Below are 16,026 nucleotides of genomic sequence, written 5' to 3'. Positions count from 1 at the left end.
AAGTACGTACGTAATAGTTTATTCAAGTTTTATGATTAAACATAAATTGCGATAATTACACAAGCTATACATGAAGGTTGAAAGCTTTAATCATCGACATGAGATCAACTCAATGTACGTGGAAACGAATAGCTTTGTTTCCATGGCCATGAATTAATTAAACAACAAAAAAACACATCATTGGAAGAATCAATATCAAATGAAATTACTGGAAATCGTAAGCATTAAATTATTGGAAAATAAATGAAGGAAAAAAAAACATATGTGAGAATATAGCATGAGAATACAGAGCCACAACTGGAAGAAGTAGAGGGACCAAACCATGAACTAAATTTCCATTAGTTGGTAAGGAAAAATCAATACAGAAGCTAAGGAAAAGAAAAAACGAGTACCAATTCGATTTAGTGAGAACATAGTTGGTAATCTTCAAAGTTCAAACGAACCCCAAAACGGGGTCATTTTCGAGTTTCCAAATCTGACAGTGTGTATGATAGACAAACAATTCTACATATAATTGGACCATACAGAATTCAAATACCAAAAGAAAACTTAAAATCATATACTCATATATAGCAGTGTAATACAAACTTAGCAAACCCCAAATATATATATATATATATATATATATATATATATATATATATATATATATGCTAACCTAGCTAATAAATTCCATCATAAGGGGTGATCATTAAAACGTACATTTTTTGTAGTTACAAATCCAGTCTTTGATCTTCACCTTCGTGTTCCCAGCCTCCAAATATAAAACAAACAAATTGAAGTACGTACCCTTGCAAATCTCACACTTATGGGGATTGATAAATCCCTCTTATTATACACATGTATTTTCTTAATTTCTCCCAAAATCACAATCAAAATATATATTAGCTGGCTAGAATTTGGGAGAAATTAAAGTACTCACTTAGCTCCAAACAAGTACCCAAGTGATGAATCTCCACCAGGAGCTGATTTAACTTTTGTTGTCGGACGATCCTGAATAAATATCATTTGGTAGGAAAATACATTATAAATTTATAATAATTAAGGTGTAGCTGCAGAGTTGAATTTTCAAAATATAGTTCATATACAAAAAAAAAAAAAAAAAAAAAAAAAAAAACGAGAGCTTACAGTTAAGAAGTTCCCAGAATTTTGGCCTTCAGCTCTGTGATAGTTGTTGGAATTTTTTTGTTTTTCTGAAGAGTTAGTAGGAGTATTTGGAGGCTTAAATTCACTGCTGGAATCAAATCTATCGATGCCATATGGGGGTATTACTGGCTTAGCTGTTGAAGGTGGACTTTGCTTCTGATCATCTGAGCCAAACAAGTACCCCAATGAGCTTTGCCCCCCACCATAGCTCCCACCTCTACTCATGGCTGCAGCTTAATTTGACAATTTCAAGATCTGTTTGTCCAAAGTTAGAGGTATAGGAGAAAGAAAGAGAACCCTAATATATATAAACAAATTATGTGTGAAATCTATGTGCATATTTTTGGATGGGTTGATGATGATGTATCGTACCTAATTTGTCATTATTTTCCTTATTGATTAATAATATCAACTTTAATCGTATGGTGCATAATAATATAGGTTAGAAAGGCCATCTGATGGATTGAGTAATTGCCCTTGTTGCATGGTGGTGATGTATATGTATGTGATTGTCTAATAGAGACTACATGTAATACGTTCCATGATCCATCCATTGTTGGAATCCCATTTATCCCAGATCGGCCAGAGAAAAAGGAGAGAAGCACTTTGAATAGAATTACCCCACTTTAACTAATACCGAGGCCTTTTGTGAGAAAACCCCACACCTAACGGATTGAGCAGGTGGTAAAGTGGGGACATATTGATGTTGTTGGAGTGGGCTCTCGGCCCGTCAACCTAAAAAATTCTACATGGTATCAGAGCCAGGGGATGAACTTGTACTGCCACGTGATTGGGTGGGTCCCCATTGGCCTCGCATGATGGGTGAGTCCCGATATGGCTCCATGTAGGCCAAAGTTGCCACGTGATTAAGTGGGTCCTTGTTTGGCCCCGCGTGTTGAGTGAGCCCCGACTTGGCTCCACATGGTTGCCGATGTGTGGATCTCCACGTGCGACCCATAAAATGGGGTCTCACATGCAGGGGCGTGTTGGAATCCCATTTATCCCACATCGGCCAAAGGGAAAGGAGATAAGCACTTTGAATATAATTACCCCACTCTAACTAACACTGAGACCTTTTGTGATAAAACCCCATACCTAATGGATTGGGCAGGTGGTAAAGTGGGGACAGTATCGATATTGTTGGAGTGGGCCCTCGGCCCGTCGACCTAAAAAATTCTACATCCGTAGTTAAATCCCTCTTTTTCTTTTATGGAAACGCTCAATCATTAAAAGACAATTGTTCAAGTATTCATGCAATAGGGAGTGACTTAACTCCATACAACTTCATGTAATATTTCTTAATTCTTTCATGTGGGACTTTGAACTTTATATTCTCACACGCTCTCTCATGTGTGACGAATTTTTTAATCTAGCTAGCACGTGGATAGTTTTAATTGAGTGACATGCAACAAATGTGGATGTTGGTTGTCACATTTGGGCAAACTCAACACCATGAATTGCCATGATGAATGAAGTTGATCCCACTCTAAAACTAATTAATTGACAATAAGGAGAGTAACCATGCCAAATTTCTTAACTCTCCAGTGACGGACTTTGAACTTCATATCCTTACAATTATTAGCATTTGTTTTGTTACGGGTTGTGGGAAAGAAAATATTTAATTTGAGGGACAATAGTGATGAAGTATGTAATTGTAACTATACTCAAATTGTTACTTTAATTATGAAGGCTTTGGAAAGTAATGTTATTTTATACATCAAATAACGGGGTTGAAAGATTCAAATTCATGACAACAAATATAAGGATGAATGTTCTTAACCAACTAAGTTACAAGCATCCTACAAGTTTTAAAAAACATTTTACTGGCCTAGAAAATGCAAATAAAAAGAAGAATACAAATCAATTATAATTATACAATTATTCACTGATGCAAGTCATTAATACTATTGGAAAACTAATACTGATCTTATATAAATTGATTGGAAATTAAAAGCGGTGATTTTGATAAAAATATTTGTCTGTCCACACTTGAATTTAAATCAATAGTTACAATTTTTTTACTCTTCATGAATAGTCACATACTTTCCAAAAATGTATCTTAACCTCTATAAATAGGCAAGTCCCCCCATAGTCATGAATCATTGTTTGATATTCACATAGTCTATATATACTAAATGCTAGAATACGAGAGAGTGTTCAACAAATTGTAGTCCATTAAAGCCTTATCTTTGTAGTTTTAACATCGTAAGGGTGTGGTCGGTGTATTTTGGGAGAAGGGTATCAACCATGAACATTGTAGAGATGTAAATTGTCTTAAGGGTACATAATGTGGAACATTCGCCTTGAGTTTTTTGTTTTTGAGATGAAACGATAGAGGTTTTATTACAAACTAAGAGCTGATACAAATTTCAAATAGGACATTCGAGATAACCTTCAAAATGTCCTTAATCCCAAAAAAAAAAAAAAAAAAAAAAAAAAACCAACTTTAACAAAGCATAAAAGGCTAACTTGGCCAAATTAGTTGCCACCATACTGGCAATTTGAGGGCAACATATCCAAGTCTTGAAATCATCTACACCCAAACTCAAAGCACTTTGATGACATTCCAAAACCAAAGTAACTTTATTCCTAATTTTGGCATTGGTTTTTCTCATGTGTATGCATTAAATTTAATATTTAATTGCATGATTACTTGTTTAATTTTTTATGTGATTAAATATAGCAATTGAACCTCATTTTTCCACTAATACAGACATATAATTTTGCATGAAATAAAATGAAATGTTGTACTTCTAAACCACATTCAACAAAGTTGATATATATGTGCAAGCACGACATAAATTTTGTTATTTATTTGTAATATTCCTTTAAATAGTAAACTAGTTTAACATATTGAAAAGAAAGAAAAATTGCTCTAAAACAGTTGCTTTGCAAGGTAGACAGAATTATAAGTTGGTTGAATGTCAAAATCAAGTGGTCTTGATTAACTTTTGAAAGCAACCTTAACCATGAACTAGTGGTATATGATTACATAGAAAGTTGATAACTTAAATGTCTAGCAACCATTGTTTAGTTATTAATCAGATTCTTAGCCCGTAGAGATTATCTTAATTTCCCTCTCATTTGATTGAAATTGAGAGAAAAACGTTTACTTAACAGGTTAAAAATGGTAATTAGTATTACGATTTAGTGATATTATTCTTCACTTATAAGTAAGAGATCTGAAGTTTGAACCTTGTGGATGTTAACATTGTCAAGTTTGAATCCAATTTATTCCTCTACCTCTTAGTATAAATATATCGTTGTATAAAAAAATAAAGCAAAAAAATAAAATCAATTTTAATAAAACCAATAAACCATCTATATATGAATCGTACAAGAAGAGCTACATCACTACTACAATAAAGCGACTGATGTGGATCAATGTCTATAGAGCGATATATTAGTTGAGAATCTAGTCATGGACTCAGAGATCATATGCAACTCTCAATTAATCTAATAAAACCATGTCTGGAATCGTACAAAAGTGTTCTAAGTTACCTCATTACTATCAAAGCAGGTAAAAATTATATCATAATGGGTTTCAACTTACTGTAGTCCATGATATAATTAACTGTCACCCACTCGACAGGTTCATGTGATTCTTGGGCCTAATTGCAAAAACCCACATTATTGTAAGTACTAAAGAAATGCTTAATTGGGGTAAAATCAATCCGATAGTGCACGGATTAGTCTATCAGCATCTATAGAAGGGGTGTGTGTGTGATACGTATCAGTATATTAGAACTGGAAAAACAGAAAAGCGGGAATAGACATAGAGTAATAGTTGTATTTTATAGCTCACAGTAGTAATTCAAAGGAAAAGAAGAAAAAATCAGTTAATTTCAGATAAATTATTATAAGAAAACAAAAAGACAGTGATGGTAGGGTTTTCTTTGAAATGAGCACTTAAGCAGCTAGTGTTAGCACTCTTAGAAGTTACAACAACAGAAAATATTAATTAGGATTATACTTTGATGTTTAATTTATTTAAACTTCAAACAAATTCATCAATAACAAAACTAACTTCTTATTCTTAAGTATAAGTATATAGTTTGCAAATAAGTTCATTCATGAAAGTTGGCAGATATTTATAGTGGTGATGAATTAATGTATTGAGGTCTTGTCAACCATCGAGTAGTGTTTGTTTGAACCTTTGACAGGGAGAGTTGATGGAGAAAAATATGACACCCTATGGCCCTCAAAGTGAGTAGTATCTGTCATCTGTTTCAGTCTTGGGCATCAATTATTTTGAGTGAAATGTCATCAAGATCATTTCTTCATCAGCTATACTCTCTCTCTCTCTCTCTACACACACACACACACACATGCTATACATATTTATATATATTCTCCCTCCCTGATAGAGCAAATGAGATAAGTACAGAATTAGGGTAGACAATATCCATATTTGATGATAGCTACTAACCTAGCTAGTAAGTGCTTTCAATACTATAATAAGTATGGACTATTAAGGCATAAATTTGCATGAAAACTACAAGCACTTGAATCAAGGACGAAAGGAGAAATGGAATCAGATGGTGTACCAGGAATTAATGAACTGAAACTTTTGTAAGTAAGGAGGCGCTGAGTGCATGAATTGAAATGCATGAGTGAAGGACTCGAGATGATTTTGTGCTGTGCTATGCTTGGCATATCAACCAGTGCGAAAATTGTAGAGAATAAAAGAAACCTAGTTGAGAACTGTTTTATTTTAATTTTTGGTTTTCACTTCGTACCAGTGATCGAGGGAAATTCAAAAGTGAATGAGAGATGAAGGAAGGATTGTGGTAGAGGAAATGTGTAAGGAAAGACACAAAATGAAAAATAGTCCATTTGATAACCATTTTACTTTTCTGAATACTGAAACACTTTTTTCTTTGTCGAAGCCTAAGATTACACCCCGAAGAGTAAGACTAATCCCTAATAGAGTAGGGATGGCAATTCTAACTGTTAAACCTGATAACCATGGATAACTATCCGAATGGAACGGATTTAGGTATGAACTTTCAGGTATATTTTGGATATGGGAAAAACCATAAATATTATTCGGTTATGGTTTTGGATATGGTTATAGGGGTCCCCGATCCATGTTCGTACCCGAATCACATATAATATAATAGTATTATATATATATATGTGTGTGTGTGTGTGTGTGTGTGTGTGTGTGTGTATTCATTATTCGCTGAATCCATCACCTTGATAATACAAAAGTTGCATTGTTTTAGTTGCATTTTGTGGGAAACTTCAAAAGTTTTGAATCAAAATCAATGAGAATTCAATGGTGCTTAGGGAGATATCAAAGATCAGCCAACATCAATTGTCATTAGCACTCCAAACTTTCTACATTTAGAAAGAAAAATACACTTGTGAGGAGTGCAAAATGAGATTTCTAGCGTACCAATAACAGTTCCCGTTTTAAATTCAATGCTTTAATTTTAATACTCCACAAGAGGCGTTCATTGAATCATTTTATACAACAAATGTTTAATGACGAAATTAATATCTACTAAATTATAATGCATCAAAACTTTTAACCAGAGAAGTGTTTTTGCCAATTTCGTGCCTTAAACCCAGACCTGGGAGCAAACTTGAATTGGAATTCTACCACATTTCCACTGGATCACTACTGTGGTTGAAAACTGAAATACTTGTTTGGTAACTTTTTTTCCCTATTTTAACTAGAAAAAAAATGAAAAAATACAATCATTTTAGGATGGGTCAAGATTGTCAACATTTCCAAAAGCAAAAATGTAGGCCGATGGGCTGAGCTATATGACTTAAAATGTGAATTGACTGAAAATTTAAAGAAAGTAGTAAAAATCTAGCAAGATTCAGGCCATGTAGGACAATTTAATGCTGAAGGAGCCCACCAAACATATGCTTCTAAGAGGAAATCATGGTGGTTGGAATGACATGTCAATGAAATCATACCATGCATAGGGTGGTAGAGCTATAAGAGTTTTAGATCTTAGGGATTGTGGGCACTATTCACTTCGAAGGAAAGCTTTGATTGATTTGACGAAGGTCCTAAGCTTGAAGGCTTCTAGCTCTTTTTATAGGCAGTTGAGAGGGAGCGTCTCAATCATATAGTTGAGCTGGAGTAAGGGTAGATCAATCATTTTGAATTGTTTTCACTTTCACTCATTCTTCTTTATTCCTTCCCCACACCCCCCCCCCCCCCCACAATAAAAAAAATCACGCTTGTTCATCTTCATTTCTCCTATATACTTTCCTTATATCTCAAACACCAAATGTGAAAGCAAAAAACAAGAAACAAAATGCTTATGAAACATATGCCTAAATAACTTGAATATTTATAGAAGCTTAGAGATGAAGTTTAGAGAGAAAGTAACCTTACTGAATATATCTAATACTTTCATTAACAATAATTAGAAGTTACATTTGGTATTTATAGCATTTAGCTAAGATAACAATTCACAGTTTTACCCTTACCTATCCTAGCTTATTACATATACAATTATAACAAACTACACAATTAGAAACTAACTGTGATGACTATACTTGATGCTCTTTACACCCCTCCAAGGTTAACTTGGTATAAGAGGAACCAAGAGTTGCATCGATCAAATCACGATCAGTAACAAGTGCTCCAGCTGCAGTTAAAGAATCATATATCTCTTTGATTTGCTACAGATACTTAGAAATTGACAGAGAGCCTTTCTGAAGAGATTGAAGGTGAGATCGTAGTGGATGAATATCTACATCAGATACGCAACCAAATTGTTGTTCAAATTTGAGCCACAGATCTCGAGAAGATGAAACACCAACAGTGAATGGAATTACTTCTTTAGATAAGGTAGAGTTTAATCAAATGAGGAGATTATGATATTTTCATATCAAAGCTCAAAAGCTGGATTGAGCGAATGATCTGGAAGCATCAGGAAGGACACGGTTCAGTTCCATCAATGATACCAATCAACTTGTAGCATCTGAGAATCAGAGCAAACAAAGCACGCCATGGAAGATAACTGGAGCGCTTGAGCTTTATCGGAACCATGCTACTAATATTCTAAATCATAAGAGAAGTATATGAATTTGAGAAGTTAGGGTTTCACGAAGATGAATTTTGGTGGGGAAGTGACACCGACTCAATTGGAGATGAAGATTTCGACAGAGACACCATAACATTCGAGAATTAAGAGATGAAATTCAAGAACTTAGCAGGACAATTAAAGAGTTGAAGAACAACAATCTTCGAAGATCAGAGAAAGTGATCGAAAGCTTGAGAGGTCCAAGATGCCTTCAGGTAAAAGGCGAGAGATACCATATAGAAGCTTAGAGAGGAAGCTTAGAGAGAAAGCAACTTTATTAAATATACCTCATATTTTCATTAACAATAATTAGAAGTTACATTTGGTATTTATAGCATTGAGCTATGATGACAATTGAAAGTTTTACCCTTAGCTATACAAGCTTATTACATACACAGTTATAACAAATTATACAATCAGAAACTAACTTTGATGAATATACTTGATGCTACATAATATTTACTGCCGCTAGTAATGGCTTTGGTTATTTCCTTGCAGCATTTATCATGTTATTTTCCATTGTAATATTTTCAAACTAATGCAAGCAAGTTGTAGAGATGTCCATTCACAGAAACACATGTTGGCCTCACCACATAACAGGCATTAAGTTGTTCGTTTCCAAGATCCCATTACTTAGACGTTAATTATAATTTAGGAACTGATTTTTGTTTTCTTTTACGCCTTAAGCATTAAGGAATTGATGCGGTTGGATATGGATACTGTGGAACCTCATGAGTGAGCGATGAAAAGAGATTAAGGTAATGAAATAATGATGAAAATTTGAGTCGACCTAGGATGTCTATTAGAAGTTTAGAACTGGAAAAAGGAAGTGGAGGTATGACAGAGACCTAGCTGACTGAGAAACAAAGGAGCTCTACCTGTATCCTCTTTACTGAACATCACACGTAAAAGTATGAAATAGTGGGTCCCAAATTGTAAAAAGGCGGAATATCCCTAATTGATAATCACATGATGGGGATACATGAAGATAGCCCAGATATCTACATGCAAAAATATATGAGACAAATATGTTGGATTCATGTAAAAATGAACAAACCGGTGACGTGCTGATGAGTCTTAGAAAATGTTCGATACAGTCGATATTTTTATAAAAATATCCAAAAAATCAGAGAAAGAAATGAAAATGGAGGTGAAGTGGAGAAACTTTTAAGTTCAAGCTAAAATCAACAGATATTGTAGATATTTCTATCATATCTGTTAAATATCTAAAACTCTTATATTTTATCCAAACGAGTATTTGACAATCCCTAAAGTTTCAATTTAAGTTTTCATCATTTCCACCGAAAGTAACCGATATTGATATCGATATTCGATATATCCGTCAATATTTTCACAAATTTGTATATCGTTATTTCCACCAATACTGACATTTTAAACACTGGTCTTAGACTGAATATAATATGTGTCCTAAAAATTACATACTCAAACAAACATCTACCGACATAATTGGTACAAGAACCTTTTCATATGTAATTAGACATTTAGCACAATACAACATGATATGTGTGTATGTAAGTATATTTGTATGTATGTATGTATTGAACTACTTACCTGTCATCTGTCAATTACCATTTGATATTTGGAGGATGTTATGACTTCAACTTAAACATCTTATAATATAAGATTTAGAGTTTTTGATTTAGAGTTTGTGGTGGTAAATTCTAAACCTATATCTCCTTCTTTGATGATAAACACACAACACAGCCAATATACAACAAAAGTATGGAAATTATGTGATGGGTATAGCCCAACATTTTATTAGACTTATGAGAAACGAAGGCCCATAAAACAGAGATAGTAAAGCCCTAATTCTAACACAAGCCCTGCGGCTGCAACAGTTGTGTGTGGAGCCAATTGATTCACTAAGGTATAAAACATATATAATTCATGTGTATTTAATACAATCATTATTTGATTGTCTAATATAATTCTGTGAATATATGTAATTAATATAATCATTATCTGACCATAGAGATAATAATAATTGTATTAAATACATGTACGTATTGTAACCAAATCTCAAAAATTAAACCATTTGCTAGATATAAAGAGGGTTTCCTTGACATGATCACTGTGTTTTGCTTACAGACCTCACCTTACTCTCAAATTTACCAAAGGAAAGTTATTTTCATACACCATTTTTAGCTTCTCACACACTCATCTTTATGTATAGTCATTAGATTAAATAAATCAAACAAAATCAATGATCAAAATTAAACAGGGGTGTGTAAGAAAAAAAAAGATACGTGAAAATCACTTCCCTTTACCAAACTGACAAGGTGGAATGATTTGGGCAGTGACTCAAATTTAGCCAGAGTCATATTTTTTTGTAGTACCCAAAAATTGGATATGGATCATGATACAGTTGATCATCAGCGGTTGACTCAAGTGCCTTTTTAATTGTAAAAAATAGTCGCCTCCAAAAGACAAAACTAAACAGAAGTGTACAAGTAAACATCACTTCCATTATTAAAGTTGTTATCGGTAACAACTAAGATAAGCTTATACCACCAGTACTTCCTTTCATTACCATTCATCATTTCAATAATCCTCAATCAGTAATACTTAGAGTTGTTACACACATGTTTGCTCACTTGATAAATTTACAAGTTTCCGAAAAGTATGAAAACAAAAAACAGAACGAAACAAAAATGTGTTCGTAACTTCTTGATGTGAATATGTGCTCAATTTGAGAGAGACAAAAAAAACCATATTACAAGTGTTTGGGCTCTATGCGTACGTATACTAGACTAAAGGGGATGTGTAAGGGTGTTGGCTGGTGAAAATTCAAGTAGTACCAAATATGTAATCGCAAAAAAATGAATTTAAATAAGAAAAGAAAGCTTTGTACCCAAGGCAACTAGTAACATGCCACCCTAACCCCCATGGTTGCCCAGAAATAAGAAGTCCTCTTATAAGTAAACACTCAACTAATTATAATGGCTGAAGCTGAAATCCTTAATTATATGCCCCCTCTGCACCTAAAACTACACTCTGTCCCACCCCATTCTTTTCCTCAAAAGCACTTTTAATTTCCAGCTTCTACTTCTCTCTCAGTTTCAAGCTGTTTACTGAAGTCAAAGCTCGAAGCTTTAAGGGCATGGCGACCGGAGTTTCGGTGTCTTCAGTCACCTTAACAAACAGTTTCGAACGAAAAACTCCGTTTTCTGGAAAACCCTTCTCAGAAACGAGCCCCTCTTCGCTTTTAGCTTCTTCATCAATTCACTTCAACAGGAAGAGATGGAAGAGCATGCGCTCAGTCATGGAGAAGAAAGTGGAGAATGATCATGCACAACTTAAGGACGACATGACTGTGACCAAAGCCTTGGAAGACACGGAGAAGTGGAATATTATAACGCTGCGTGCGTCAGAGAGATTGGAGAGGAAGAGATCAGAGAGGTATACTTACCTTGTTGCTGCAATCATGTCCAGCCTTGGAGTCACTTCAGCTGCTGCCATGGCTGTTTACTATAGATTTTATTGGCAAACAGAGGTAAAACTAATTTCATTTTTATAATAAAATTGGATTAACTTTCATTTTCTTGACATGGGTTTTAAATTTTGATTAATTTTTATGAAACAGGTTGGTGAATATCTTCTTCCTGAAATGTTTGGAACATTTGCTCTCTCTGTGGGATCTGCTGTAAGTAATGCAATTAAAAATCATGAAAATTTCATTGATCAAATTCTTTATTTTTGCAATGAAATTAATTTAAACACGTTTTGTGTAACTCCAAAGGTGGGGATGGAGTTTTGGGCAAAGTGGGCTCATAGAACTCTGTGGCATGCTTCACTGTGGCAGATGCATGAGGTAAGCCCTACACAACTCCCAACTCTAATAATCTAAATTTTTCCCATGCAAGATTTGTTACTGTAGTGACCCTTTTTTTTTTTTTTTTTTTTTTTTTTTTACTACGGCAGTCTCACCACCGGCCCCGGGATGGTCCTTTTGAGTTGAACGATGTATTTGCAATAACCAATGCTGTTCCTGCTATTGCCCTTCTTTCTTATGGTTTGTTTAACAAGGGTCTATTTCCAGGACTCTGTTTTGGTGCTGTAAGTACTTTTTTTTTTTTTTTTCTAGTCAAACGCTAATATTAATATTGAAAGGGTTTAAAGGTTATTCAATTTCGGATCTCTACAGGTACTTTGTCCGTATTTGGTCGATAACTTGTAGGTGCTATAGATTGATTATCCGATGTTAGATTGGTTAATTAAAGGGGTGACTAATTTTTATTTTTTATAAAGGGTTTAGGAATCACAACGTTTGGGATGGCCTATATGTTTGTGCACGATGGACTTGTCCACCGTCGATTTCCGGTAGGGCCAATCGCAGATGTCCCTTATTTACGAAAAGTTGCTGCAGCCCACCAGGTAAATTACATTGATTTTGTGGTTCAAATTGTCATTGTGTTTTTTTTTTCCTTAATTTATTTTCTTGTAAATTTTAATAGCTTCATCACTCATGCATCTTCAATGGAGTCCCATATGGGTTGTTCTTGGGACCTAAGGTAATACTCAGCCCTAGTGCTTTTAAACAAACTAATTAAGGTTCTTAATTTCTGTTAAATATCAATTAAATATGCGAATTGTGTTGCAGGAAATAAGGGAAGTTGGGGGCATGGAAGAATTGGAAAAGGAAGTCCAGCGCAGAGCTAAGAAATCCAACAGTTGATGATAATATTGTTTCTTTGTGCTTGCTTATTGCTTCAATTTGTCAAAGTCCTTGAGAAAAATTAAGAGAGGGAAGAGTGAGGGACTTCTTCAAAAATCACAAAAAGCAGACGTGCAAGCAACTGCTTATGGCTTAAGGACAATGTTAAGGTATTATAGTGAGACAAGCAAAATAGGAATTTAGGAAACTTCACCCCTGCCATCAAATTGTCTACAACTCCTTAAACTGTAATCTATCATTATCCATTTATATGGAACTAGCTTGGTTGGGACTCAAGTGCCTCTTAAACTTCATCTATGCCATCAAATTGGTTACATGCATTGTTTTGACCTTTCTAATGCTCTGCTAGACCTGGCAACAACTCGTTAGCACGAAACGAAAAATTCAACAATGTCTTAATTGCCTTAACGTATTTGGATTGAAACAAAAATTAAACCTAGATCTTGCTTAAATATCTATATTTACTGATCACTATATTCCATAGATATCGAGCACCTCCATGGTATTCGTATTGCAACTTGTTCAATCCTGATTTTTTTTTTTTTTTTAACTCTATACAGACAACAATCTGGTTCTACTTTTTTTAGTTCAATGGAATATATTTTTACTTCAATTTTGGGTAAATATTTTACTTCAACTTGGGTAAATATCTCAAAATCATTCCGACAAACCCCAGCGTTGACTTTTAAATATCGAAAAGATGAGTTCTAAAGTGCATGGTTAAAAGATTATAGCTGGATATTTTGCTCTCGTCGATTGTAGTTGGGCATTGCTCCTTTAAAATGAAGTTTCAGGTAATATTTGCCAGACAAGTGAAACTGATCAGAAAGTGCTGCTCAATATTTTAGCAAATCGGATTTGGTTTGGATTTTCCCAGTCAATAATTCAACGGATGTAATTCTCATTCTAATTCTTTCTTCTCTTTTTGCAATCCATAACTTTTTCTTATTTATGTAAGCAAGCATGTCAATAATCCAATGAAATTCGAGAAAAATAAAGGAGGCAAAAGTACTACTCGTTCCTTAAAATGTGTAAATAAACATGTTGATAGTAAAAAGTAATACTATATGTAGCTCTCCTTGCAAACCTAAGCTCCTGCGCCTATTGTCAGCATCTCCTGGTATCAAAAGTTGTTGGGATCTTTAGGTCTCGTGATCTTTTATTGTAGTTTCTCTTTGTTAAGCATTTAGGGTGTACATGTGTTTGTTGTACCGGATTATTTCGGATTAGACTAGCTTCAGGGACTAAGCTAGACTAGCTTAGACTAGACTAAGTTGGACTATCTTAGTGAAGTGTTTGGTGCAGTGTCAGAATAAGTCACAGACTATATATTTTTTTTCCATTTTTAATTCACTTTTGGCTTAAAAATTAAACAAAAATTAATAATTAAAGGGCAGTGAAGCCTGGAAATGAATGGACCCAAGCAAATTGTCTTGCCCCTTCCTTCATTTACCCTTCCTTGTTTCTCTTCTCCATCATTTTCTCTCTATCAAATTATGCATCAATCTCTTACTTTTCTTGTTTAATTAAGAGAATTTGTTGGTTAACCATTCGCCAAGCCTTCAGAGATTCCAAAAAGAAGGGCAAGCCTTCCAGTAACCAATTAAACCTGCAAATCCTAGAAGAAAAAAAAAAACCTAGAAACCATAAGAAAAAAAAACCCAGAACAAAAATCGATTTATTGAGATTGCGAAGCAATCATGGCGGAGATGACCCAGTTGATGAGGAGGCATGCCGAAGGCAAGGCCAAAAGCAGTAGCTTCAAAGCCACAACCATGGCAATAGCGAAGCAGCGAAGGAGAAGAAGATGGCCGAGATGACCCAGTCGACGAGGTCATAGTCGGAGATGAAGAAGTTGACGAGTTCGTCGTCGGAGATGAAGTCACGCCTGAAGCTTGTTCCGTCGAAATCGAGGTCGGGGAGGTGATTCGAGCAGGACGAAGAAGTTCTAAAATTACCCTTTATTCTATTTTATAACTCAAAATTTAATGTTTCTAGGTAGTAAGGTCTCACTTTCTAATTGGTTCTCGCCTTACTAATATTTTTCTTTTTCAATCAATCCGCTTATTTCACATGTTTTATTTCTTTTGTCTACAGTTTAATTTTCAGTGTACATGTCATTTTTCTAGTTAATTATACAATTTGGTGCCATAGTCACTGATGGGTCAATTTCATATTATATATTTTTCCATATTCTTAGTATGTTTTGGTTAATATTTTGGGAGAATTTTGATAACTTGAATTGTATTTTCAATATAGGACTTTCAACTTATTCTGAAGCAAAACATGGTCAAATGGATGAATTTTGGAGTAATTCTAGTTGAAGGACATTCATACATTAGTTAGCTTGATTGTGTCAATATATCATATGTTTCCACCGAGCGGTTATTTTATGGCAATAAAATAAAGGAGCGATGCGAGGTGCTGGAATAGTGACGTTTTGGGCTTGAATTATATTTTTGGAGCCCAAGATGACCTCGAATGGGTTCGTGGCCTTCTGGAGATGTGTTCAGAGCGTCCTGATCTTCAAAACAAGATATCATGGGCCGGATTTGGAGGATATCCGAGGTTAAAACGTGGCTGTACATTTACCTGGCAGATTCTCCTAGCATAATTAGGACTTTATTTTCTATTTTTATCTTATGATTATTTAGTTTCCTAATTGGAACAAGTGACTACAATTTTAGGGTTTGTGCCGCTGTCTTTTAGGGAGATATTTAAGGTTTTAGTCGGCCTCAGTTTGAGGACTACGCTTTCTTTTATGCAATTTGGAGACGGAGAGTATTGCTAGGGTTCTTTGAGAGTTTCTACTTTAAGGTGTTTTCAATCATTTTCTTCATTCTAATAATATTTTCTATGATTTCAATTATGAATATGCGTAACTAATTTTCTTTTTGCTAGGGCAAAGCCTTGAGCCTTAGCATGAATATGTGATTTTTATTTAATTGCTTATGATTGATTGTAGGCACACTTTGAATTATTAATTATCGTGATTAAAACTATCTAATTGTCTTAATGCCTGATCACCATTAGGATCTTTAGAAAAGTAATTTGATGCAATTTTGGTCAGAATGTTCCCTGAAATTGATGTTGGCTTCTTGTGATTAATAATTGTGATTTCACTTAGGA

At 34.4% G+C, this 16,026-nt stretch overlaps 2 protein-coding genes across 2 annotated transcripts; one reads left to right on the top strand and one right to left on the bottom strand.

Annotated features, from left to right (window-relative positions):
* Positions 1-535: 535 nt before the first annotated feature.
* Positions 536-1,453, bottom strand: LOC126626481 (protein SPIRAL1-like 5). Its single transcript, XM_050295804.1, has 2 exons — positions 1,129-1,453; positions 536-993 (listed from the first exon to the last, which is right to left on the bottom strand). The coding sequence occupies exons 1-2, from the start codon at positions 1,369-1,371 to the stop codon at positions 919-921; spliced, it is 318 nt and encodes a 105-aa protein (XP_050151761.1). The 5' UTR covers positions 1,372-1,453; the 3' UTR covers positions 536-918.
* A 9,614-nt stretch (positions 1,454-11,067) lies between these two features.
* LOC126626478 (beta-carotene hydroxylase 2, chloroplastic-like) lies at positions 11,068-13,185 on the top strand. The gene is made up of 7 exons (XM_050295798.1): positions 11,068-11,715; positions 11,806-11,865; positions 11,962-12,033; positions 12,144-12,278; positions 12,471-12,596; positions 12,677-12,733; positions 12,823-13,185. The coding sequence occupies exons 1-7, from the start codon at positions 11,323-11,325 to the stop codon at positions 12,895-12,897; spliced, it is 918 nt and encodes a 305-aa protein (XP_050151755.1). The 5' UTR covers positions 11,068-11,322; the 3' UTR covers positions 12,898-13,185.
* The last annotated feature ends 2,841 nt before the right edge of the window (positions 13,186-16,026 follow it).

Source organism: Malus sylvestris, chromosome 6, assembly GCF_916048215.2.
Source record: "Malus sylvestris chromosome 6, drMalSylv7.2, whole genome shotgun sequence".
NCBI lineage: Eukaryota > Viridiplantae > Streptophyta > Magnoliopsida > Rosales > Rosaceae > Malus > Malus sylvestris.
The sequence above is the reverse complement of the archived record's forward strand: the minus strand, read 5'-3'. Positions and strand labels throughout refer to the sequence as shown.